This window comes from Cydia strobilella, chromosome 11 (genome assembly GCF_947568885.1).
Source record: "Cydia strobilella chromosome 11, ilCydStro3.1, whole genome shotgun sequence".
Classification (NCBI taxonomy): domain Eukaryota; kingdom Metazoa; phylum Arthropoda; class Insecta; order Lepidoptera; family Tortricidae; genus Cydia; species Cydia strobilella.
In genome coordinates this window covers 12,483,606-12,510,987 of record NC_086051.1, presented here as the reverse complement: position 1 = coordinate 12,510,987, position 27,382 = coordinate 12,483,606, and the positions used below count along the sequence as shown (strand labels likewise).

General features: G+C 37.0%; 1 protein-coding gene across 3 annotated transcripts in view; it reads right to left on the bottom strand.

Annotated features, from left to right (window-relative positions):
- LOC134745140 (rab11 family-interacting protein 4) overlaps positions 1–27,382 on the bottom strand; it is a 112,950-nt gene that overhangs the window by 44,475 nt on the left and 41,093 nt on the right. For 2 of the 3 annotated variants that reach the window (XM_063679112.1, XM_063679110.1), the window contains exons 4-8: positions 24,132–24,250; positions 20,205–20,285; positions 18,636–18,680; positions 993–1,031; positions 535–652 (exon numbers count right to left, since the gene is read on the bottom strand). In XM_063679112.1, the coding sequence (XP_063535182.1) occupies positions 535–652; positions 993–1,031; positions 18,636–18,680; positions 20,205–20,285; positions 24,132–24,250 (402 nt within the window). The remainder of the gene's footprint in view (positions 1–534; positions 653–992; positions 1,032–18,635; positions 18,681–20,204; positions 20,286–24,131; positions 24,251–27,382) is intronic. The other variant, XM_063679111.1, reaches the window with a different exon arrangement.

Sequence of the window (27,382 nt, the reverse complement as noted above, 5' to 3'; positions counted from 1 at the left end):
ATGAAAACATCCACGTTCAAACTCTGTTTTAGTACTAAAAAATATTCCAACAGTTTCTTTATAAAATAAATAAGTAGTCTTCTTTTTTCCATATTATCGGGTTAAATTACTTCTTTTACAGTCAACTATCCATTAACTATTATAACTATTTAATATTTTGTGTTCTACGTTGTATCGATAATATGTGTATGGAAGTCGATAAATGAGAACTCCCTATGACAGATCAAAAATGCCACAATAATTCCGATCTCTGATCATCACCGTTAAACATTCGCAATATTTTATTATATGGGAAATTTCTCAGTGAGTGACGTTATAATAATCCGTCGATTGTGGTTGGTGCATTTGGCCCTTAATATTGGATAATTTCAGCAGTCTATTAATTAATATTTAATACCAAGGTACTTACCAGGATAATTATGTATTCATGAGCTTCGTTGGTACAAACAAATCCGTAGGGTGCCTACAGAACTCAAAGAAGCACTGACTATTAAACGTATAATTAGTGACCTGACCAAACAATTAGTGACTGACCTTATAATTAAGTCCTTGGACATCTTCTTCCAGTGATACATCCGAGTACATATCATCCGCCGGCTCTCCTCCTGAGCCGCAGCCCGAAGAGTTGAACGACGACGAACGATATAATTGGCTAAAACAATACAAATTATAATTATGATAACAATAATACCGAAGTGATCGCATTAGTGCTCGGTGAACAAAGTTTTGTACGGAGCGATAATAATTTTATTGTAGACAAATAATATGTTTGCTAGCGCCATCTAGTGACAAGATATGCAACTACTAAGCGATGCAATAGACATTAAAGTTACAAGGTTGAGCGAGCTGCGGGCGCTCATAGAAGAGTACGCTTTATGCGATAGATGGCGCTGTCAGTATGATTTTCTAAAATAGTTTATCTTCCACATAAACTTCACTGTACAGTACAGATTTGATAAAAAAAGTTATAAATTAAATGTGTGAATATTTACCTAGCTAAGACATTCGATCCGATTTGCCGCTTCCCAGAGCTGGAACAAACACAAATGGAATAACTTTCCATAAACTTATACAAGTTATACAGTTGTAATTGTTGTATCATGCAATATGAATTAACGTGCAAATTACAATATCAGTGATGACACTTGCATGTGGTATATTGTCATGTCATGTTGATCAAGCTTTTATAGTGGGTTGACCTAAAACGTTTCTGTGTGGACTATTTTATTACGATAGTGTTTTTTTTTGGCACAACATCCTCGTTCCTTATGTTATGAGGGCCGGTACAAACGGACTGCAACCCGACTGCAACTTCATTCTTTGCATTCGGGTTGCAGTCCGTCTGCATCGGCCCTTAGAGTTTGTGCGAATAAAAAATATATTTGAAGGGCCATCGTGTGCCATACGAATCGCGCATGAGTGTGGAGTGGAGGGCCCTATAGAGTTGGATCATACACAACGTCACCTTAGCGACGTTCCTAGACACTTATCGAAACATTTTCATTTTCTCTTTCTCTCTCTCTATCTCTCTGTTTAAAAGAAGCAGACGCAGACCTTATCATTAATTTGTCTTTGACACTACTACTGAAATTCTATTAAGTACCTACATGTACCGTTTTAGCATGTTCATAGACAATACGATAATCGTATTAATAACGGGTCACTCACGTATTTTAATATGTTTAATATGTCAGTGTCTCACGGAAGTTTTGTTATTAAAAATACGATAACCGCATGGTAATCAAAACAATACCTTGTTAATTTTATTTGAATATAGCTTTTATCAGATCTAGACAAGGTACTAATTCTAATGATCTGGATTAGTGTGAGGAAAGTACATACCTAGCCTAATAAATGGTACACTCCTAAACTTGTTAAAATTAGAATACACTTATGACAATTCGACTTTGAGCAGTTTGGGATTTCATTGTGCGTATCGTTAACACATTGAGTGCCGGGAACCCGCTCGGCGGGTTCTCTGTTCGTAGTCGCTTGCCTCTACAAAGCGGGAGAACGCCACGCGGGATCGGCTACGAGCGTAGCGCTACGAAAATAATCCTAGGACTTATTATTATAAAAAGAAAGTCTAATTTCTTTGAATACAATCGACGCTGTGAAAATGCAGCTTACTTCATGATTACTTCCGAAAACATTCTTTTTGTTTGATTGCTCCGCATAAATTCAGTTATTTTCAATTAAGCATTTCTTTGGAGAAAGCCGGAAATACATACTATTTTTATTTCGTTGTTGCGAGTAATTACTAATTATCTAATTATGTAAGTGCACATACCTACCAAAGATAAATATAACTTACTGTGGCTACAAAATTTACTATGACAGTACCGCTCTATCCTATTATATCCTCTTATATCTATGCATATACGAGTAAATCATATAATAGGTAGGAATGTCACGGAAATGTTAAAGAGGCCTACTTTCCACGGAGTTTTCGGAAAAGAGAATGAGATAATGTTTTCTCACTGCCCGATTATGTACTTATGTTTAGAAGACAAAATTAACTTTCCTCCTAAGTTTTCCACATCAACTAAACTGAGTTGGTAGTTTGTCGCTCAAGGTGCTAAACTCATTAGTAGAAATCTATCGTCTTGGTTATTAGTTTCATAAATTGGCTTGTAACATAAAACCGCAGTCGTGGGCGCTTTCTCAGATCACAAGGCTATTGCGGTTACATTGTTATTATTTCTAGAAAAACTTATACTGTAATGTACGGTGTAAAAGTCCAGTTACCTGGCTCAGGACCGGGACAAGTGAAACACCTACTCGAAGAAAGAAAGGCTGTGTTTATAGCAAAGGTTTATAGCAATGGGCGATAGATTTAGATTTATTTATGTAATAATACAGAATGCATATATTATAAATGCGAAGGTAACTGTCAGTTTGTTACCTTTTCACGCTTAAACCACTAAACTGATTTAGATCTTAAACCACTAAACCGAATAGATAGAGCATAAAGCGCCAAAGTCTGCACCCCGACAACGTAAAAAAGGCTTACTTTGGCTATTTTCACTCCCTATTAACGTATGGTATAGACCTATGGGGTGACCCCGCGGAGCGCGAGAGAGTCTTCAAACTACAGAAGCGCGCAATTCGTGTAGTCGCCGGTGTCAAATGGGACCACCCTGCCAAAGAACTGTTCACTAGTAACAAAATACTAACAATACCCTGCCTTTATATCCTAGAGGTAGCTAAACAGGTAAGGTTTAATTACGAACAGTTCCAGTATAACACTGCGGAACCCAAATACAACTTAAGACACCGCCACGAACTTCGTCCACCCCGCACACGGCTAGCTAAATCTAAAAAATGTCTGCACACAATTGGCCCTAAAATCTATAACCGAGTCTCTGAATACACAAAAACTGCGAATAGCTACAATTCTTTCGTACTCAAACTTAAAAAATACCTAGTCTCTGCTGCCTTTTACTCGTTAAACGAATTCTTCTGATAGGAATAGAATGTCACATGAGTCCTGCATATTTAAAACATTATAATGTTATATATAATAAACATTTGGTTAACAATTGTGTACCGAATTTATAATAATGCATTGTAATTTTAATAATTGAATGTATGTGAATATCTAATAATGTAATTTAGAATAGCATTGTAATATCATTACTATGACGTGTAAAATTTGTAATTTTATTAATAAATGATTGTATTGTATTGTATTGATGAAATTTGGTATGGAGCTAGTTTAAGGCTCGGAGGAAGGACCTTAAGGATAGGGTAGTTTTTATCAATCATCATCAATTCATCATCATTATTGCACGCAGCCAAAGTTGCGGGCAGACGCTAACTAGTTAGTATATGTCAATCTACATGAATTCATATTATGATAGTGAAAAAGGCTGAAATGATAATGATGATTTGGCCCCCACGGACGTCCTGTCACAAATGACATGGTCACAACCATCGAACTGCTCACAACCGTTACAAAACACTAGGTGTATCAACGATCGACGCAACGGTTTCTAATTGAAATCTAGTCATTACTGTCGTCGATGGGTTGCGCGTGCGCTGACGGGTGGGCGTTACTGTTGAAGCGCCAGACCCCTTGTTATGGGTTACTCACTTTTAACTTTATATAATTTTTAATTTTTATTTTTCCTATGTACCACAACAATGTTTAAATGTAAAATGTATCCACGAATGCAGTGTCGATACAAACCCGATAGGGTTTCACGGCACTTTTCTGTCTGATGTAATGTAAGATTTTAATATAGAATAAATAATATAATATATATATGGGTGTATGAAAGAAAGCAAACTTTAGTATCTGCAACGGTAAATCTAGTACATATTTAATACACTGGGATGTGCAGATCTAACTAAATTGAAATTTAGTATTTTTGGTAAATCGACTAAAGATAGTCTAAAATGTTTTTTTTTACTGAATTTCTTTAGCACACATTTTGCTTACCTACTAATATACCTGCTCTTATAAAGATAGAGATAAACCAGGTTTAAACTACGAGCTTGTTGTTTAAAAAAATCTGAACTATACGGAAATTTAATTCTATCATTATTTTTTTCTTTATTCGGACACTAAAAATTCCAACCAAACCTACTTGAGAAACTACCTTATTAAGGTTCGAAAAATAAACATAGTAAGCTATAATTTACGAACGAATTGATACATATCATGAGATCCCGCCCAATAGCAATTAAAATGGCGTGTGTGCTGTTAATCTATCACATTAACTATAATAAGTCTAAGTCTGCCAGTGCAGTCATTTTGAGCAATTTTCAGGTCTAGACTTTGATGTCTAGCTAGAGGTTAGTGTTATATATATACTTATTATATTGTTGCTTCAAATTGAAGAAGTTGTGAAACATTGTTATCGCCCCTTAATTTGCAAACAGGTTTTAGCTTAATGATTTTGAGTGCGTTTAAAATTTTACGCTGGATAATAATCCATTACCTACTCTTTCAATTTTTCTGTTCATTCACAGAGTACAGAACTCAGTTGAAAAAAAATTGAAATTATAGGAAATACCGAAAGGAAATCGGGGGATTTTTTTTCGCGTCAGGGGCAGCAGCAGCACGCCGCAAAAAAGAGTTACGAATGTATGGCTCATTAGTAGCAAGCACAGTTAAATAGTTACTGCGAAACAGTTTAACCATTGCACAACTTCCGACGAAAAGCCGCTGATTTGCCATGAACGAAGAACATAAAAGAACCAGCTACTTTTACGAAAAGTGAGCTCATCCCTAATATAATCTGGTCTCCAGATCCATGACAATTATATGTCTCCAGGGATCATATGATACTGGTATACGGAGGCGTAGTTTATGGTAAGATTTGTGTAACATTTGGGTTAATGACAGTTTCTGGTTACGATTATTTGACTCATTAGTATCGATTTGGTTACATCGCTTCATGCGACGAGAATTCGTTGAGCTCGTTAGTTCAGCGTTTGCTCAATACAGTACATAAACATAACATACGATGTAAGCCCAATTAAATTAAGTATGAAACTTAGCACGAACATAAAGTTGTGCGTCATACGTGCTTTTCATTTTCGAACATGGGCATCACCAAAACTAAGGAAGACACTAATTTAAACTTAAATGAATCACCCCATTAAAGGTATGTTAGATTCTTTTAATATTGTAAACAATATACCTAAAGCAAAAATGTTTATTTACGGGTATCTTTAAAACATCCGTGCATATAGGATTAGTGCTACTAAAAGAACCCATAAATCCCTCACAATAGACAGTTACCTAGTTACCTCTATATCCTGCTGTACTGCGGTATACACAGGCATAAAATCGCGTTCACCATGCAATCACCACCGATATAATTCTGCCTCTTCTGTCTTATCTGGCAGAATTCTTATAAAAAAAATTAATTATTGCTACTTTTGTTTGACATATATATCTGGCAAGCCCGCTTTGTCAGTACAAAAAGGCGGCATTTTTGAAATGTAGGCGCGAAGGATCGATATCCCATACAAATCCGGTGTTTTATCGCATGTGTGTTAAAGTGTGTTTAGCTTATGATAAATATCTGTGACATGAGGCTTTCTTTATTTAATCTTCTGTATTATACCTACATAGTTTACAAAAGGGTAAAATTCATAAGAATTCACGCGACTAGTATAGGTAAATGTACTGATACATAATGTAATTTTTTGGTGTACCTATCAACTTATTGTGGTACTATTTGTATACAGAACACAACCCCATAATAATTTGTAGGTACCTACAACACAAATTTAATATTGTGGGTATGTAATACATACCTTTAACAAAGAGGATATAATAAGATAGAGCGGTACTGTCATAGCAAAGAGGATTATAATAAACTAGAGCGGTACTGTCATAGTAAATTTTGTAACCCCAGTAAATTCACTGCCATCTGTCGGCACACTTTAAAACTAAAAATTAATATTTATAAAAATACGATAAAATGTATTTAAATATGGATAAATGTTTTTTTTTATTTGCATTAATTATTTTTATGATTTTGACCCATGTTCTTTCACTGATATGCGTTAAAATTGTTAAATAACAAACGAAACCGTCAACGCCATCTATACGACAGTAGGCCAAAGCTAGTAGCGCCCTCTGAACGAGAATCAAATTTTCTTGATTTTCGAGGCACGTTTTTTCCTTAGACTGTATTCTTCTATTACGGAGTTATATCTATCTTTGGTCATAGTAAATTTTGTAACCACTGTAAATTCACTGCCATCTATCGACATACTTTCAAACTAAAAATAAAGATTTATAAAAATACGTTAAAATGTATTTAAATATGGATAAATGATTTTTTTATTTGCATTTTTTATTTTTATATGATTTTGACCCATCTTCTTTTACTGATATGCGTTAAAATTATAAATAACAAACGAAACCGTCAACGCCCTCTATTCGAGAGTAGGCCAAAGCTAGTGGCGCCATCTGATCGAGAATCAAATTTTCGTGATTTTCGAGGCACGTTTTTTCCTTAGACTGTATCCATCTATTACGGAGTTATATCTATCTTTGCCTTTAACTACTACGAGTGACCCATATTACCCAACAAACGGAACAACGCACACATACCAACATTACCGACCATAGTGATGTAAACAAACAATACTACCTACCTATAAAAATACCTTCGCGCCGGCCACAAACGTTGCGTATGTCATTTGTTTTGTTACACAGTGCTGCGACAATAAAATAACACCGTGGCTAAACAATCGGACATAATCACGGTAATTTATTTCTTAGGTAACACTAATAAGTCTAATAACTAAAATTGCTACGGCTCTGTGTACTTAGGAAATTGTTAAAAACGTTCACAAAGTAAGAAAGGTCAGTTTACAAGGATGTTATGAATAGTTTGGTAGGTAATTAGATTGGACGAATTTGGTGCCTTTCGCATAATTTGCAGTCATATGACGCTATCAAGTTTATTTAGTTTGTTTACTTCTACTTGGCAAGAAAAACAAAAGTTACCGACATGTGAAAAATTATTAGCAAGCACAACTTGCAATTTTATTGCATTAGGTATCTTGCTTATAATCAGCTAGCTCTAATTACGATTCGTACAATTATTGCTTAATGAGCACATTTCTCTAACCTGTAAGGCCGCTTTCTGTAATGCATGTAAACACCGTTTCGCTCCAGCTTTACTAATGAATGTTGCACTCAATGAATTTTTCACCGTGATCCGTCACCGGTCACATGGAACAGGAACACAATCGGTTTTGCGACATCACATCACAGAAAATCCACAATGTGAAACGTAAAAACAAAACAGATGCACATCGCTATTTCGGATACCGATGTTCTTTTTTTCAAAAATTAAAGTTCGAATTTATAATTTGTTTACCGCATCGACGGCAGTTCGCGAGTGTTGTTTGCGTGGGACTGACGCATCAACAAACGGCAGACCACCGGCCAGCGGCGTAGTTCCAATCACTTACGAACACAGACGAAGCAAAAGGATAGTAGAAGTATATAGTTGAACCAGTGTAAATTTGCCCTCCATTAACGTAGTTTTGTTACGAAACTCGACACCACAGTTGCGATGGTTCATATAAACCTCTGACTGTGGCGCTTGGTAATAAATGTAAATACAGGCCGCGAAGCACCAATTATTCACAATGGGCAACTGCGAAACCCGACTTTATTAAATTATGTAAGTCAAAATGTAGTGGGTTTTGTCAAATTAGCGCATCAGCGCAGATAGCACCGTGACAATGGGGGCACTTTGTACGGGGTTTGCGAAACACTTTGTGGTCTATTGTTAATTGCCATGCCCATAAGGCCAGGTACAAAGTGGCGTCATTACGCGCTTTTTATACAAACGGTCTCAAGACAAACATAGTATTTTGTGGCTAAATATATTTTAATTTAGTTTTTGCTTGGGAACTTGTCCGCGTTATCCGCGTAGAACTCATTTATGACAGTCACACTGAACTCCCCCGCGTTCTCATCCATTTCATCTTTAGACAAGATGAAACAGCTTATGTGTTAAACCATCAACTATTTGTGTGCCAAATTTCATATGCCTAAATCCATCCTTACATACTTTCGCGTTTACGATATAAGTAGGAAGTAAGACAGGATTATTATAATTTCAATAGAATAGTTTGCGTTATTTAAATAAATTATGCTATGTCTAGACGCAATAAAGTTTCTTATAAATACGATTTAAGGAGGTTTTCACATCCGCCACAGTCCCGTTATCCTGGCATCCTGTATCTGCCATCGATTATGGCATCTAGGTCAAATAATCGTGCCACCAACAATCACGGCTAACAAGCAACATGTATTAGTCGTACGAGTTACGTTTCGTGTCCACGTATTGATATTAGTTATGTGATTCAAGTATAAATATAATTAAATTAATTTTCCCCTCACTAGCTCGGAAAGTTGTCGTTTATCCTTCAATACAAGCGGGGAAAAACGCGTTTTATCCACTAGTGGGGAAAGTAATTTGACCTTGGATGGAGCGTGTTTAAGTAGCTTGACAGATAACAAAACGTAAAACGATCATGATAATGGTTCGTTCGATATTAATTATCATTAAATAAATGGTTTGAGAATCTAATAAAAAATACCAAATTTAGCTTTATGTAATGATTTTAAGTCATAAACCTTAAAATTCCATGAAACGTTTGTTTTTTTATAATGATGTTAAATATAATTCTAAACGCACAAGTTGAGTCGATGCAATTTCAAAACGCATCGTTGACATTTCATACATCAGAAATGTCAACATTGTCAACAAATTTTTTACTTTAAACCTTTTCTCACCGACTCGCGTAAAAATACACAACTTGCAGAGTTTTCTGTTATAATATCGTAAAGAAATGAGTGATTCCAGTGATGAAGATGATCTAACGCCTGTGGATGTTGCACTTTCCTCGCTATAGTGAGGTGAAAAGTTTTGTGTTACACACGGGCGCAAATGTATTTTACTTCTCGTGTGTTGAAACACTCGCTACGCTCAGGATTCTATATTAGAACCACTCGCTTCGCTCGTGGTTCACCTATAGAATCCTTTCGCTTGCTCGTGTTTTAATTCTACACTCGCGGGTAAAATACAACTTTGCACCCTTGTATAACAAATAACTATTGTTTCAGCTATACTATAAGTACCTAAAAAATGTAGGCGCACGAAAATTCTCATTCTCCTCGTGCGTTGCCGTTGCTTTGAGTTTCCTACCATGCACTTCGCACATAACCAGTAGATATTGAAATTTTCATCGGGAAGGTATTACTAAAGGACACACAAAAGGATGGCGGATGGCTATGTAAATGATTGAATACATAATACAGGAAACTGATTGATTTGAAAAGATAATAAATAGTATTGTACAAAGGTTGAAGCCATTTTGCGCTCAAACTCTCATAACAATGGTGAAACTGTGTGGTCTGAATTAATAAGGATATCAATACCAAAGGTGACGAAGAGGATGATGGATGGCATTATCCACGTGATAAAAGAAACGTCACTTTTTAACACTGCACTATTTAATGAAACAACATCATTATCACGTAGACGAGTGCGACCATTAGAACATAACCGTATCGACAGAAAAGGAAGCACGTGTTATTTAAATTGTATGTTTACAATTTTTAATTTTTTTACATCTTAGAAGTTAAATTGATGAATGATGACCCTCATTCCTTTATAATATTATGGTGGAATAAAGAAACTCACACGATACATACCTACATTACCTACCTACTTACCAACATGAACCTTGAATACATTACAGATGTAGTGCATAATCATTTTCCATCGTATTTTCACGGAAACGTACGAACGTGCCTTGCTATTTCAATCAGTTTCGGTACAAAAAGTACTGAGGTTGACTGAAGTAGCATGACAAATACGAACGTTTCCGAGAAAATACGATGGAAAACAATTATGCACTACATCTGCACACTCTAGTAATTAGTTAGTAGTAATTGTAGTATGTGTGTTTGTGTTTAATAGTCTCCATATTTAGTTCTTTGCACTACCTGTTGACTTTTGTATGAGTTCTACATTTCCTGGCTACCCAAAGGTTGTCTGGAAGAGATCGCTTTTTAGCGATAAGACCGCCTGTTGTTACCTGGTTCTATTTTTTCTTTAAATATTTCTTTGTAGTTTTACATGTATGTAAAATGTATAATTTTGGTGCAATAAAGAATATTTACTTACTTACTTACTCTTTTTTTGGGCAGTCGTGTTTAATTAAATACATCCACATATACTTATCAGATACCTACATGATGGATTACCGCTTGGCTACAGATTGATTCAGAATTAGAAACTAATCCGCGATTCTCAGAAGGCAGTGCACTACAGATTTATACGCAATTTGTAATTCCAAGTACACACGAGATACTTAAAACAATAAACATCGGCTTGCTGAAGTCAATGGCAACATAATAAGGCGTAGCAGTAGCACGCAGCAATCATGACAAATGAGAGACACGAGATTTGCTCGTTGCGTCATTGGTCTCTGACTCTGATCAGAGACAAGTTAAAAATATTTTCGAGATATATATGTCGGTGGCCGAACGCAAGATAAGACAGATCGTAATGCTCCCGTGTAATGTTTTGACGGCAGTCACATTAAACCAATAGATATATATGTAGGATAGGTTCGTTAGGTTGCTTCAGATGCCCAAAGGGCAAACTGTCCAGAAATAGGAGCTCCGTCGACTCATTGATCGACTTAAAGATAATTACGTTTCACAACATGCATATTAGGAATTTAACGATCTGCATGATCTTACGATCGGCCGCCGACATACCTAAGGATACAAAGTCGCGTTCCTCCATAGTACTGAAGATGACTGTACCAGAACAATGTAACCAATATGTTTTAAATAACTTTGACCTCCGCTTTACTCTATATATCTACTCAGTGAGCTCGGGTAACAATAAAAATAGTAGTATTAGGGTCTTAATGCACTACAAAAAAATAGGTATGAAAAAATGGGCTGTGAGTGAATCTTCACGTGGAAATCGGTTTGTGCTATTTTCCCTCCCTCTTTCGGAGAGTGTGTTGATTCTCCTTAACATATTTAAATATATAATAATGAGTATTGAGGACTGCAACTTTGTATGGAAACTACCAGTCGTTATTTGTTATTTGTCTCGTTAACCAAAACATCACGAGCCATGCTGGCCATTGACTTTACTCCAAACTCAAGTAGGTATGTCAAGAAAAACACGCTTTGAAAAGGGTTAATTTCAAATGGTGTAAGTACATTCCATTTTATTACGAGTCAATGTATCGAGAATGGCCATGTTTTGGTCGTAATTTTTTAAGTTAATGCGATAATAAAGTTTTTTGGCATTGAAATTGCTAATACAGTAGTTAATTATAATTTGTCGCGAATCGAGACACGAAATTTTGATGACAATCGTTAGGTACTCATTTCATGACAGGCATTGGGTATTCTACATGTTGGTTAATCCTCGGAACAACCAATCATTTATAATGGTTAGAATGCTCACAAAAATACAACTGAAAACACCTAGATACCAACTACAAAATATAGTACGGTTAATTACAGGACATTAACACACTAAACGGACATGTATAGAATATGGGTAAAACAGATGTAAACAGGTAGAAGTATTTATACAGGAGCAGATGAGTTAGGGACACCGTGCACACCAAAGGAGGCAATAGCAACCTGAAACCATTGCTAGGTTTCGTGTTGGAGGACCTAGGGTGGTTAGAGTATTGCATTGTTTTTCACGCAAAATAGGCATAATGATTGTCGATTGCGCACAATGCCCAGAAAAACTAAGTGTTAGCATGCGTTTATAAATTGCACTGACTCCAGACTAACTTTAACGAGAGGCACGCGTGTTGGGCAACATCGGAACGCGGCGCCAGCGCCAGCGGGCTGGAACATTCACTTTCTTGAAGAGAATCCGTGGCCTGTAAAATGCTCCATATCCATACTAATCGGTAAAATTTAGACGGCTATTTACATCTTGATTGGCCGAATGCACTTTCTTGAGCGCAGTGCAATCGCGATTCGCGTATCAATTGTATGCATCGAGCATTCCTTTGCGAACAGTGATGCGTATCTTTTGTAAAGAGGTTTATAGCGATTTGGAAATGTTTCAACTGTTGGATATTTCAGTTGGTTTCGAAACTTGGGTTAATGACTACGAATCACTATGGAATAAAATACGCTCCTATCGTCTATGTTTCTTGGCTAACATGGTATTCAAAGTAAGAGTGGATAGGTTATTCCTATTTCCTATACAGTGGGCTACGTTTTTGACTTGAAATGCAACAAAGACCAGACGTTGTTTAATTTGTAATAAAAAAGAAATAAAGTGGTCTTGTTACAGCTGTAAATAAACATTTAAGTTGGTTGCTAAATGTATTATCGTATAAATCGTTACACGTCTTTTATTTTTAGCGAATATTCCGTTTAATAAAGAAGAAATTGCAAGTTCTTTGCATCACGTGGTATGCAATTATTGAGTCGAATTTCCAGCGCTAACCACAATAACATGAGTCGTGTCGTAACAAAACCAACGCTAAAATTCTAAATGTAAATAGTAATCTGAGGATTTTGTCTCAAATGTATATTTCACGTCTCAAAATGATATTGAGAATGTGTTGGATGCGTGCGCTATGCTATAGCGCTCTAAGTACTCATACTCACATTGAATTGGTATAAGATCGGTGTTGAATTTTCGTTTCTTAACTCGCAGAAGTTAAACCGACAAAATGTGATTTTTCAATTTACAAGATGTAACGCAAGCAGGGGTGTGGATCAGTTATGTAAAGTGATGCGATGTTATACACGAGGTCGCGACTACTCGCGAGCCACTTTAAACTTATAAACTATAATTTATACTTATGTAAATACCTAAAGGTTCATTGATATTATAACATTTAACCTACACGTAGTGATCGTAATGTAAAGACAAGAAGGTAACATTTTTTAAATAAAGAGTTAGTGGCCGTAGAGACGAAAGAATACTGGTTCCTGGCTGACCACTGATACCTTTACCCTAATACCAGTTCTACATATCCCAATGACTCCAAACGGTAAACATGTGTAACTTGTTGAGGAACGACTAAGTACCTATATAGTTAATGAATATACCATTTTAAACGCTTTACTCTACACACCATAATTTCTCATTCCTACTTACACAACGTGGTTTTTTATTCATAAAATGCATACAGCATATTTAAAGGAAGAAAGCTAATTGCTCAACGCAATAACATGCAAATGTATTCAAAGTGGAAATATACGTAAGTATGCCGCAATCATTAATGAAGTTGTCATGATTTTCGCATTTCGTTTAACCAAAGAGAATAGAGTGTATAGAGGGTTTTTATAATAGTAAATTTTGTAGTCACAGTAAATTTACTGCCATCTAGACACAGGAATAAAACTAAAAATGAAAATGTATATAAAAATAAAATTATATATATATATGGATGAGATTTTTTACTTTAATATTTTATTTATTACTATTTTTAGGCCGCCATATGACTTTGCGACCCATGTTCTTTCTCTGATATGTGTTAAAATTGTTAAATATCAAACGCCATCTACTCAAGTATAGGCCAAATGTCGTCATCTATGCGAGCATATTTTTTTCTTGATTTTCCGAGCACGTTTTTTCCTTAGAGTACTTATCTTATACGGAGTTACATATATCTTTGGTTTAACATTCGTCGGTCATGCATTTGAATAGAATGGAAAGATAATTGTTATGTCGGTTGCTTGACACTATGTTAAGTTTAAATCCTGCGTGTGTCACGAGCAATAATTGGAAGGTATTGGAGGAAGCAGAGCAGAAGTGGTAAATAATTAACGTAGAGCCGTAGACATACCAATATAGTTAAAAAGACAGCTCGGAAACTAGCTTGTCTTGGTAACTCATTTTCTTCTTATGGATAGATTTTCAACGGGGTATAGCATCTTAGGCTGGACGCGTTAAAAACATACACAGATTTTAACTGATATACAATTTTTGTTTTAGAAATATTAATTATTTAATTATTCAAAAACATAATCCATCCATACTATCTTATAAATGCGAAGGCATCTCTGTCTGTCTGTCTGTATGTTTGTTACTTCTCCACGCTTAAACCGCTGCACCGATTTAGATAAAATTTGTCATGGATATAGTTTGAGGCCCAAGGAAGGACTTATCAACATCATACCACGCAGACAAAATTTCTCACGGGACAGGATAAATCAAGTCGTGCATGTTGGATATTTTTTTCGGATATATGTATCTTACATTTTAGATAAAACGATACGTGACTTCTGACTCCTTATATTATAGAAAATTATCTCAGTGTAGGTTCTCCATATTATTACAATGTTAACTATCATAAACCGCACTGACTCTTTATAGTATCACTACATAGTATAAAACAAAGTCGCTTTCCGTTCTGTATGTATGTCTGTCCCTATGTATGCTTAAATCTTTAAAACTACGCAACGGATTCTGATGCGGTTTTTAATAGATAGAGTGATTCAAGAGGAAGGTTTATATGTATAATTTGTAAAGGTTTTGTGTAAATTAGTTGAACTACCCTTGCGAAGCCGGGGCGGGTCGCTAGTTATGCTTATAAAATATTTTATTACGTAGATGTTTCGCCGGCATCGTGGTTAGTACTTTATGGTAATTACACTAATGATTTAAAAAAAAGGTACTTTCTATTTCTTACGCCTATAATTAAGTATGATCGGTATCTTTATGCGTAAGTATTTATTAAACATGATCTTCATAGATTTCTATCTGTGTACGCATTTTAGTCCAAATAAACCTCTCAGTACACTCTAGACATGTAATGTTGTAGACGTTCTTTTCTTTGGACATAGAAAGCTGTGAAGTTGGAGAAACTTTTGGCCTAAATAATCTCACGTAGTTGAGCCCAAACCTAATTTAAAGGTAATTAAAACGAATTTTGATTTTATTTATAGGCAAAATTTGTTAATTTTCAATTCTTAAAATAAGTATACCTAACCACTACATTATAATATACCTAGATGTATTTTCAACATCAATCTACATACTGTCTAATATTACTGTTAAGTTGACAACACATGTTTAGCCAAAGTAGATATTACTCTTCGTGATCGTAATCTCTCAAGCAGAAAATTAAATAACTACACACCTAATGTGAAATCGAAACCGACTGACAACTCTTCGTTAAGTCCGTTGGTTGCACCAAACTGTTTGTCATCGTTAAAGAGTTCGCTAAATTTGTTAAATCAAAAATCAAATGTTAATTACAGTAATAACCATAACCGTGAACTATGAGTAAATTCACACGGTCCTCTTCCCTTAATTGTTTTATGAATGCCCAACCTGTCGCAATTTGTCTGTCTATCGGTCACATCTAAATCTGACGTGCCGATGACTCATTGACAATCTCAAAATAGTGGTGGGTGCATTGTTTCCAGTACACAATAGTACTGCCGACAAATGCTCAAGCATCTACCTGATTATACGTTAGCACTTATTTTGTGAGCTTTTGAGGATACATTTGAAAAGCAATGGCTTTTTAAATGGCAAATTTAATGTGGTGGTAGTCATACCGACAACTAGTCTCTGTATTTTAGTCTGCCGATTGACACGCACTTCAGTTATCTATTTGTGAGTCTTCTAATTCTAACAATAGTGTTGGCTTCCTACGTTATTCAATACGGCGTGAAAGTTTATTGTATAAACTATTCAGTTTTACTTTTACTTTAACGTGTCAGGATTGTTATGGGTCTGGTAGTTAATTATGGTGTTTACATAGGTTAAATATAAACATTTTGTACTTAATTACGTTTAAAATAAACAAAGAGTTATAGGTACGCTACTGAAATAAGAGCAAATAGGGTTTTAAAATACATCCAAAGTTGTTATCTTATTCTCTTAGGTAAAATTGGTGGTTTAAATCTGCATTGATGACGTTAAATATGTATACCCAATGATTGTATAGGTACTTACAAAAATATAAGTCCAGTGACCATGGTATCCCCTAGGCGCCCAGATAACATAATTTGACAAGACAAATGCGAATTTGATTTGACAAAATTAAAATCCAGATTACAATGGAATAGGAGACCTTTATGTAGGCCTCGGCGGTCAGAGGACAGGTAATGTTTCTACTATGTATACAAAACCTATAAAGACATTAAAAAATGATAGGCGTACGTTTAAATTAATCAACAGAATATGGCATTCACAGCTTTTGCACACATAGGCACCAAACAATGCTTTAACTATGTATAAACTTGAATTTTATGGTGAAAGAAAAGGTTGCCTATATATCTGCAGTATCAGCACTGTTCAATGCCTTATACCAGTGGTTCCCAAAGTTTACTGGGCTCCGACCCACCCAACAAAAACTGCCATTTTTGGGACCCAACTCTTGGCCTGGCCGTCTAAAAAGGGGCATTAAATAATATTGGCAAGTCTCTGATTTCCTAGTGGTTTCAGGGCCCACTTAATATTCACTCGCAAGTCTCGCAACCCACCAATGGGGTCGCGAGCCATAGTTTGGTTTGGAATGTTTGGATAATGTTGACTTTAAATACGAAAGGTCAAAAGAAGCATAGCATAGACTTTGACAGAACTACAAACTTTTCATAGAAAATGTAATCATTTACATATTATACTCGCACTCTGTTATTGCAAAGCCCGTGCAGGGTCAGCTTGGTCCGATTCTAAGATTCTAACCCAATTTCCCATAATGACAAATTATGCCACTCATAAATTCACACAGTGACAAAGTATTTACTCATGAAACTTTCACCTCGACAAAGTAAATATCACCACTTTTGTTCTGTTGTACTTGTTTTATCTCTTTTGTTAATTGTACATTTAAACGTATGAAAGGCAAAATATATTTTATCGCGTTGTACGGCATAGCCATTTCTTATTCTCATACACATGTTGTTGTCAATAATGACATTGTCAAGTACTGCCATAGACAGTAGACAAGATGGCGCTGGTCGCTGCTGCAAAGGCTGCGTTCAGCTTATGGTTGGGCCGTGTCGTACGGCTGCGATCGTGACCCAAAATGGTCCCGCCGGAAGATCAGCGCTGACCTTCGGTTCAGCATTATGCTGAGGCGAGACCATTTCGTGGTAAACTTCAACTCCTACCTATTTTATAAGTTTCTATAGCTTTAGTATACTTTTGTATGTAATTTTAGTTTTAAGTTTATCATGAATAAAACATTTGAATTTGAATTTGAATTTGAATTTGAAATACTGGCAGAGATTTGATTGCTAACTCGATAGATGTTACTAAGTGTAGGTTGAAATTAACGCCATCTATCACAATATGTGGAACTAAAAGTTTGTAAACATCTACGAAGTTAGCATTCTATGCTTTCTTGAATTCTATGGAAAAAGCAGCGACTAATAAATATAGGAGACTGACAACTTTCATACAACGCCGCGTGCCCCATTATTGTTGTAGGTGGCGAGGCAATATTTACAATTTTCGCGTCTTAGCATTGTGCCTATGGAAAATAAAATTGGACTTGCCTGATCGCTGTCATATTCTTGCAGTAAGGTTAAAGCGAGGTTTAAACTAGCAAGAATTTGCATGCAGTTTTTATTACATTGCGGTATCTTATCAAACTTTTGAATGCAGCTTACCTTTGTAATCGGCAATGTAACGTAAATCGCATTGCATGCAAGTTCTTGCTATTAGACTAGCATATATTACGCATAAGCTAGAATGTCCAAAATCGGGAAGGGGCGATCGATTTTTCTACTGACTAATAGGTTTGCCACACTTATTTAAATGCAGTCGGAAAGTTACCAAAATTGCGTAATATCTACATGAATAAAATTTGAAAATGAAAGCTATTATATAATCTGTGATGAAGGGTTTCATTTATTTCCTGTGAAATTTTCCTGACATTTCCGAGAAACTTTCCAACTTTTTGGAAACTCTCCGAAACTTGCACATATGTAGCCACAATGTAGTTAATAGTAAAGTCGACTATAAAGAGGTGTAGGTATACTTAATGCATTGTAATAAAGTGAAAGAGTGGGATACATCACTTACATACAACAATGTCGAGGGATGGGGCGTTCTATGGATGTTAATACTCTTTATTAATTTACTACAGAAAAAGCAAAAAAAAAAAAAGCTTACTGTCTCATGGAGCCCCATCGCCGATGCGGCAAGTTCTCCTGGTGGCTACGGACAAAACACAGTGTAAGCGATCAAGCGGTGCACCAAAAGGAATCACACGAAAACACGCCAATTTTTAGGTAAGTTTAAGTTGCGATATTAGTGGGAAAATCCATTTTCGGCAAACAGTTATTTAAGGTCTAAGAAAAAATCGTGCCCCAGTTCGACAGACGAACTAGAATAACTATAGATGTCGCTGATACTGAATTTTGAAGAACAAAGTTGACGTAAGATGATTCCTGTCACCCTACCCATCGAGTAGTAATACCTAATATGTGTCCCATAGTTTATATAAAATAACTTATGAAATACACACCCAGAAAACATACTCATGGCAGTTTTCGTGAACTCCAGCGATATCAAATGGAATAAAACAAAACAGCAACATAAAAAACACAACAAATAAAAACAAGCAAATTATATACTTAGTCGTAAACCACTAGCATGTTTTAGCAGTATCTAATTTAAGCGATCTTTTTAAGCTAATGATAGAAGAAGGTCTATTTATATTGAAGTAGCCGTACCATGAGTTGACACTTGACGTTTACGTTAGCGACTGCGTAAAGTCGATCGCAGTCCATCTCGCTCTCACTGATACATTGGCGCGATAGACAGGGAATGCGATCGAGTTCACGCAGTCAAATGCCAATGGTAGCCGTGAAAAAGTCAAATAATTGCAATAAAACATATTTTGGACAAAATGAATTCTTACCGTTTCTTCCCTTTTCATAATTCGGACGAAATTTATTTTTAATCAAAGTAAGACTTTTATTTTAAAGATTAAATCGTTAAAAGTCACCATTCAATTTATTTTACAAAACAACCTCTTAAAAATTAAGACTGAACTCTGAGTAGACCTAGACGGTCGCTCCCGAATTGTACTCACCTATGTACAAATTGTATAAGTGTTTTTGAGTTTCTTACGATATGTTATCCTTATCTAACTCGCTACCTGATTTTGGGCGCTAGAAGAGTATATAGGTATACTTAAATGAGTTCAATTTCACCTTTACGGCAACACCTCATTAGCCACTCACTGGTGGCCGACAGTTTACTGGTTTTCGCATCGACCCGTGAGTGGTGGGCCGCCAGTTTACTGCTTTTCGATCCGACCATTCAGGGGTTGACCGTCACTTGAAGGGTTAGGTATACTACCCGCAAACCAAACTGACGACTGGGGTCGTAGAACTTCTCATTCACACTTGCTTGGTCATAGGTAGAGCGAGAGAGATAGTGATCCTCAGTTTGGCTTGCGGATACTTAACTATAGTATAGTAGAGCTACTCGTAGTATCCGTAGACCTAGCAAGGTTGGCGCGACAGTATCTCGCCCGCGAGATAGACTACCCGTCCCTGTCTTATTAATACACTGAGAAAAAGACGGAACGTCTATCTCGCAGGCGAGATACTGTTGCGCCGCTCTTGTGTTAGGCCTACAACTAAACCTTCACTTCATTAGCTCCATAATAGACCTTATATCGTTAGATTGAGGTCTACGATTGGTCAGTTTTGAAGATGATAGTGAACTGACCTCGGCTGCGTCCGTCGGAGACTCGTCCGCGTCCACGAGTGCCGGTTCAGGTTGCCAGGGCTGCGGTTGCCGTTTTCTAGTCTGTGGAAAATAAAAAATAATGAGAATGAAGGTTTTTCTCAGTTTAAGCACATAATAGATAACTACGTCCAGAATGGAGTTGACCGGTCAAAGTATATTACAGATGGTGCGGCGCTACTCGTAGCATAGGATTAACTCTGTCAATCCTAAGAATAGGGTCAAAATTATCATGTATCATGGACATTTAAATTTTTGGAAATCGAAAGATCTTCATACACAAATAAATATTAGATGTTCCCGAAATTTTCCCTTGTAGAAATTTCGCAATCTTGGAAACTTTAGAGGTACAGTAACATCAGTAAGTAATACCAAGACTACGGGTTGGCATAAGAACATGCATCCTTCAGTAGTATCTCATTTATTTCGCCGCCTATTATGAACACCTGCAACACCAGAGAGGTTGCAAGTACGTTGCCGGAATTTAAGATCGGTGTACGCTCTTTTCTTAAAGGCTGGTTCGGAATTACGAATACACTTCACTTCACGTCTCTTCTACTACATATCAACTCTTTGTACAGGTACTTCCGTTAAAGAAAATAGTAAACCATTGGCTTTTATTTTCTTTCTACCTCTTACAAGAGGAGCCTCTTCTATTTATAAGCAGCCACTGAAAGAGTTATAATTAACATTTATTTATAGCTAATCTTACTCAATAGGTACTTGAAATTAACCGGTAAAGTTCCGTGGTCGATTGCAACTTTGATAAGACATTAAATCTGATTTAGGGCCGATACAGACGGACTGCAACCCGTCTGCAATTTGTATGGGAACTGCACGACGACGGCATGCCAACTGCAACGTAGACGTACAAGTTACAAGTACACACAACACAAACACAACATACAACACAACGCAACACACACAACACAAGTACATACAAGTTGCAGTCGGACCTAGCAATATGCATGGAAACATTCATAACCATCATCCATAAAGGTATGTTTATAAGCTAGTTTTATGATCAGGAAATGTGGATTATCTAAACAGCTTTTGATGTGTAAATAAATCAGGCAAATGTATTTTTAGCTAAATCGCATTAGACGAGTGTTTAGACGTGTAGTGCTTTGATGTAGAAATAGATTATTTGACTTAACTGTAAAACTACCTTTTTATTATTTCATAAAGGTAAATTAATTTTAATGTACATAGTACATAAAATGTACATGCACGCGTACTTTTTATAAAAAAGTAAAAAATTAAAATTCATTTGTAACTGACTAATCACATATATTTGTCTAAAATGAAAAGCCTACAATTTTTTAAGGGTTCCGTATTTTTTTCCTGCTGTTTTATCCAGGTTAAAAACTTAATTTCATAAAAATCCATTTAGCCGTATTTGCGAAATAGTCATGTCTAAAGCTAATGTGGATTAACACGCCACTAAGTATCTTTAGGTGACTTACTAATTAAGGTTATTGAAGAACACTAAGTAAACAAATTGTTGAAAGAGATAACAAGTCAAACTTCAATCGATTGACACACCTACCTTATTATATTATGGCTAATATATATAAGCTTGACCTTTGATACATATTAGATGAGACAATTTTATTGTACATAGTTGGTATACTTGGTATCGACCGCCGCTAAAAATAAGTCGCGGTGGACATCTATCAAATGTATCCGATAATAGCTATGTCGTTTTGCTGCTAACACTGTTAGCTGACCAATGGAGACCTTACGTCTTAGCTACAAGGTTTAAAATTTTCATTAACAGTGTGAACGATATGAATTGAATTGTCACCCGCGGTATTTCTGGACCGATATGACTTAAGACACTATAGAAAAGAGCGTATTCCCATCTTAAAGGCCGGCAATGCACTTGCAGTCACTCTGGTGTTGTGTTAGTGGACTTCGTGGTGTTGCAGGTGTCCATGGGCGACGGTAATCGCACGCAGGCGATTCGTGTGCTCGTTTACCTCCTATATCATAAAAACCGGACAAGTGGGAGTCGGACTCGCCCACTGAGGGTTCCGTACTTTTTAGTATTTGTTCTTATAGCGGCAACAGAAATACATCATTGGTGAAAATTTCAATTGTCTAACTATAACGGTTCATGAGATACATTCTGGTGACAGACAGACAGAGTCTTTTGTTTTTAATAAGCGCAAGTACGTATGATACGTTACGTACATGCAAAGCTGTCATCTAAGGTCCGCATCATCAATACCATCATTATTGATATTTATATGATGACGTGTATGTCGTTGTTTACTAATGTTTATGTTGTAATTTATGTTCATGTAAGAAAAACAACAACAAAATGGTTAAAAATACATATAAATACTATCTCACTGAAACACTATATGCGCGGTCTTATGCTCATTTAAAAATATACATTCCTTCTAGTTTCATAGGGTACTTCAGGTGTATGCCGCCAAAAAGCCTTTCCCATACAATTGACGTTACGCTCTCATTCAATTGTGACGACAACTCAACATGAAACTTGGCACGAATTTAAGTAAGTAACATTATATCTAAATATCTATCTAGATCAGTTTTTGTTGACAAAAAAAATTATACAACGTTTACTCGCCCTATTTCATTTGTATTATTACAATTTCTAGCAATGAAAACGAATACCAGACCACAGAATAATGACCACACATAGATATATATTAGTTGAATGTCCGTGCCAAGTTTCATGTCATTTTAGAACTTCGTTTTATAACGAGAGCGAAACTTCGATTGTATAGCCTGAGATTCTTAAACTCGATGTCTAGCAATCCTATGAATCCTTGATATTCAAGTCTAAGGTAAACGCTAAAGCTAACTACGAGTGGTCACGACACTTTGTTTTGGGCAACATGGCGTAAACACAAAAACGTGACACCAATTCGTGATGTTGTAAATGTTGTTCTGCTCGTAAATACAAGTAAGTGAAGTAACTAACAGTAACGTTTATACATAGTTGACTATCTACAGTCCTTATGTCAAAGCAACAAGGGCTAAGAATTGTTAGGAGTGTTAGGACAGACATGAAATGCATGTCCTAGTCTTTGGGGACGTAAGTTACACAACAAACTGGTACTTGACATAAGTACACGCACCTGCAATAATATATTACTCCGAAGGCTCCAATAATATGTTACTCTTCGAAGGTCGCAATAATATATGACACGATCTTATGACTACAAATAAGATCGTGTCAGATATTTTTGCGGCCTTCGTTGTGAAACATACTATTGCAGGTTACTGTACAAGGTTTGTTCACGTTCTAATGGACTTTACAATTTACTTTTCAGGTTACGTATGACTTGTGACTTTCTAGGGCATAGTGTACAGTGAGCTGCGAAATTGCATGGAGAAATTATTAATGATTTCATCAATAAATTCGCCATGCACTTTTACGGCTGATGGTACCTAGGGGAACGGAAAAAATATTATAGGTAGGTACATTTAGTAGCAGAAATATGTGTGTAACTTTAACTTTAGTACCCGACCCCGCGTTCAATCGAATTCTTTGAAATCTACTTATTAAATTGCGGTAAAGCAGTACATTTATGATGTCTAATATAAGATATTCCACTGACTGGCAATTTCGCCAATTTCCCATTATAATTAATTTCTAACGATTCATTCGCCTGGAGTAAGTATTTTGAAAAGCGTAAACTTTTCCGACGTCGTTGGCTAAAACTGGCCTGGCCAAAACTACAATATCATCTCTTCTTAGCCGTTTTCGGCTACAGGGACTGCGTTCTAGCGCTCTCAGGTAACTGACATAGCCAATTTTAGTAGTGAATGTCCGACATAATTGTAAATTATGCCCTTTAGCTCATCCCGCATTGCGTCGAGTTCTGTCCCCTGCCAGGTTTAGAAATTATCATAATATACCACGATACTAACGCGTTGGAAGATACATCGGCGTCGGCCTCGCCGTAGCACTCGAAGTTTTCCACATCAGAGATGGAATTGCCGGGGCTGGAGTCCGCCGTTGGCTCCGACTGGCCTGCTTCCGACCCGTTCTGGAAAACGACAAATAAAATGATTAGTTATCGATTATTATTCAAGGGAGGATCTTGGTACGGGTTTTTTTATCCTGACTTGGGCTCTTGATCTAATAGCATAAGGCTGCTGTTGCGGAGACGAGTGGAGATGAGAGGAATCAGCCAATAACATTGGTTGTAATCCAGCGAAGCGGAGAAGAGATGTGGATTACATTTGATGCTATTAGTTGATTCCAAATTCCAACACATCTCCGCTCGTCTCTGCCTCAGTGGAAAGGCTGCTTAAGGACTATCAGGCTGGGTGGTGGGAAGGTTGCCTGAAGATGTTTCAGTATCCTTCTACTACCAGACTTGATTTACTACACTGCAATACTCCTATTGACCTTGAGTTATCAGCTGGTGTAGGGTGAGAGAGTGGAAATTAAAGTAGTAAGGTTTTATTGCTACTTCGCTAAACCTAGTTTATCCTGCCTATCTCGGAAGCTTCCAGCAAGAAACTCAGCTAAGCACAATGACTGTTGGAGCGAATGTAAGATGTTAGTTACCTTTTGCCGGCACAACCCCTCTGGTGATGCAGGTGTCCATGGGCAACGATCATGGCTTACCATCAGGCGATTCGTCTGCTCGTTTACCTCATAGAGAGCTGTTATCAGTTTAACTGAATGCCAAGTTTTTTGAGGTGACCTCGACAGCCAATAGATAATGCACGTCAATCCACAGAAACAGCAATTGCACTAGAGATAAGTCGTCGGAAAGACTTTATCATTTCCCCACTTGCACAGTGTCAAATTGTAATGGTAACCATGGTAATGGTTTAACCGGTTAACCCGGGTTAGTAAAATTGTGCAAGTGGGCCTTAGTATTTCAAGAACTAGTCATAGTCATAGTCATTTATTTTATAAAGCAAATTTACAAGTCAGTTGCTAAATAACATCAAATTACTATACAGTAAAGTTCATCGATTAAGTTACATCATATTAAAATAACAGTAAAATAACTTACATTAAAAATTACAATAATTCATTAAGTATATAAATAGTAAAGTCATAAATTCATTGAAATTATTATAACATCCATAATAGCAATATAAAAATAATAAAATTCAGCATTTAGCTGCCCTTATACATTAAAAATTCATTGTAATTATAGAACGAGCGCTCAATAAGCCAGTGTTTTAGACGGCGTTTAAAGCTATGCAGACTTGTAGCCTCAGTGACAATGCTTGGCAACTTGTTGTAGACCGTTGGGCCCATCACGTGAGTTAGCTTGGACGACTTCGCCAGTTTGCGGCTAATACCCACGAGCTTGTGTGCGTTTCGCGTATTGTACTCGTGTACCATTGCGTTCGTTTTATAGGACGTAAGGTGTTCACGCGCGTACACAGCCTCTTGCATAATTACTACTGCGGGTAATGTGAGAATGCCTAGTTTTTTGAACAGTAGCTTCGCCGGAGCATCTAGCGGCTCTCGTGAGATGATGCGTATGGCACGTTTCTGGAGGCGAAAAACTCTCTCCTACTCAGCGCAGCGCCCCCAGAGCTCCGCCCCGTACTGTATTAGAGAGTGGACTGTAGCAAAATAGCATGTACGGGCTACCTCCGGAGTCACAGACTTGACGACTTGACTTAGGGCGAAACACGCGCTGCCTACTTTGCCGCACAGTTTGTCAACATGACGATCCCACTTCAAGCCCGAGTCTATTTCAAAGCCCAGGAAAGCTGTGCTAGTAGTTTGATCGAGTAGCTTTTCTTCGATTCTTATTGCCAGCGGCGCTGCCTGACGACCTGATAAATCAAATTGCATGAAATGCGTCTTCCGTAGGTTAAGAGCCAAGCCATTGGTTCTAAACCAATGGGCAAGCTGCGCCGCTGCTTCGTTCAACGCCTTCTCGACGCCATCGACATTGCAGCAACAATTGCAGCAACGTCGTCAGCATACATTAATACCTCGCCGGCTTTTATAGCGTCTGGCAGGTCGTTTAAGAGCAGCGAAAAAAGCAAATTTGAAACTGACGATCCTTGCGCAACCCCGCGTCTGTCAATCTGTGCGCCCAATGGATCCGACCTCACTTTCCCACCATCACTTACCACAACTTGTGTCCTATTCTGGAGTAGGCTCGTGAACAAGGACAACGATTTGTCGTGAATGCCGTAGTGGCGCAGCTTGCCTGTAAGCACTGCATGGTCGGCCACATCGAATGCCTTCGAGAGGTCGCAGCACAAGACGGCGACTTGCTGCTGACTCTCTCTGGCAGCTACTATGCGCCGTACTAGTTCACAGGACAGAGATGTAGTGGATCGGCCCTCACGGGACGCATACTGTCTCTCAGATAGACTATTAGTCTCTTTTAGGAACTGAGAGAGACGGAAACTTAGGCCATGCTCGAATATTTTAGCTATCGCCGGGATGATTGATACCGGTCTATAGCCATCCATATCCCCTACTACTAAGGCCCTGTGCTAGTTAGAACCATCGGTTCATTTTTAGTTATGCATTTTTATAATCGAGAATTCTAGAATTACAACGAATGATGATTTAATTAAACATTATTTTTATATCAACAAGTCCGCAGCAGAATTAAACGGCTTGTTTTTATTGTCGCTAAAAACGATGATTGTTATATTATTCGTGGGTGATGGGCGTTTTCGTCATAAAATTTCAAGTAAATGAGTACTTAACCATCGTACCATTGTCAAGTCACATATGTTTTGCAACAAACTATTCAGTCAAGATAGTACCTATTTCGGTTTGACTCTAATCCGAAACGATTTACGATGTTGTAGGTATATACGCCGTTTTCTAACGTAACCGGGTATTTACGGCCAGAGAATTATTTCATCAGATCAGTGTCATTTACGAACTTTACTCTTTCAATATTCTTTATTTTTGATGTAACGATGGACTTGAAAGTTCAACTATGAAACTAAAACTCGGTTTGGGATTTTTGGAAATTCCAAAAAACTGATTTCGTAAAGGTTGGAACCCCACCGCGGACAGCAGTAGCAGACGAAATGCCGCTGCAATATTACTGGGTTCTATTTCTGTAAGTAGCAATTTCGTGTCACTAACTAAGAATGTTATTTCATAGAAATACATAGAATTAGAAACCAGTAGTATCGCGTCCAACTTGTACCTACCTTAAGCCATATCT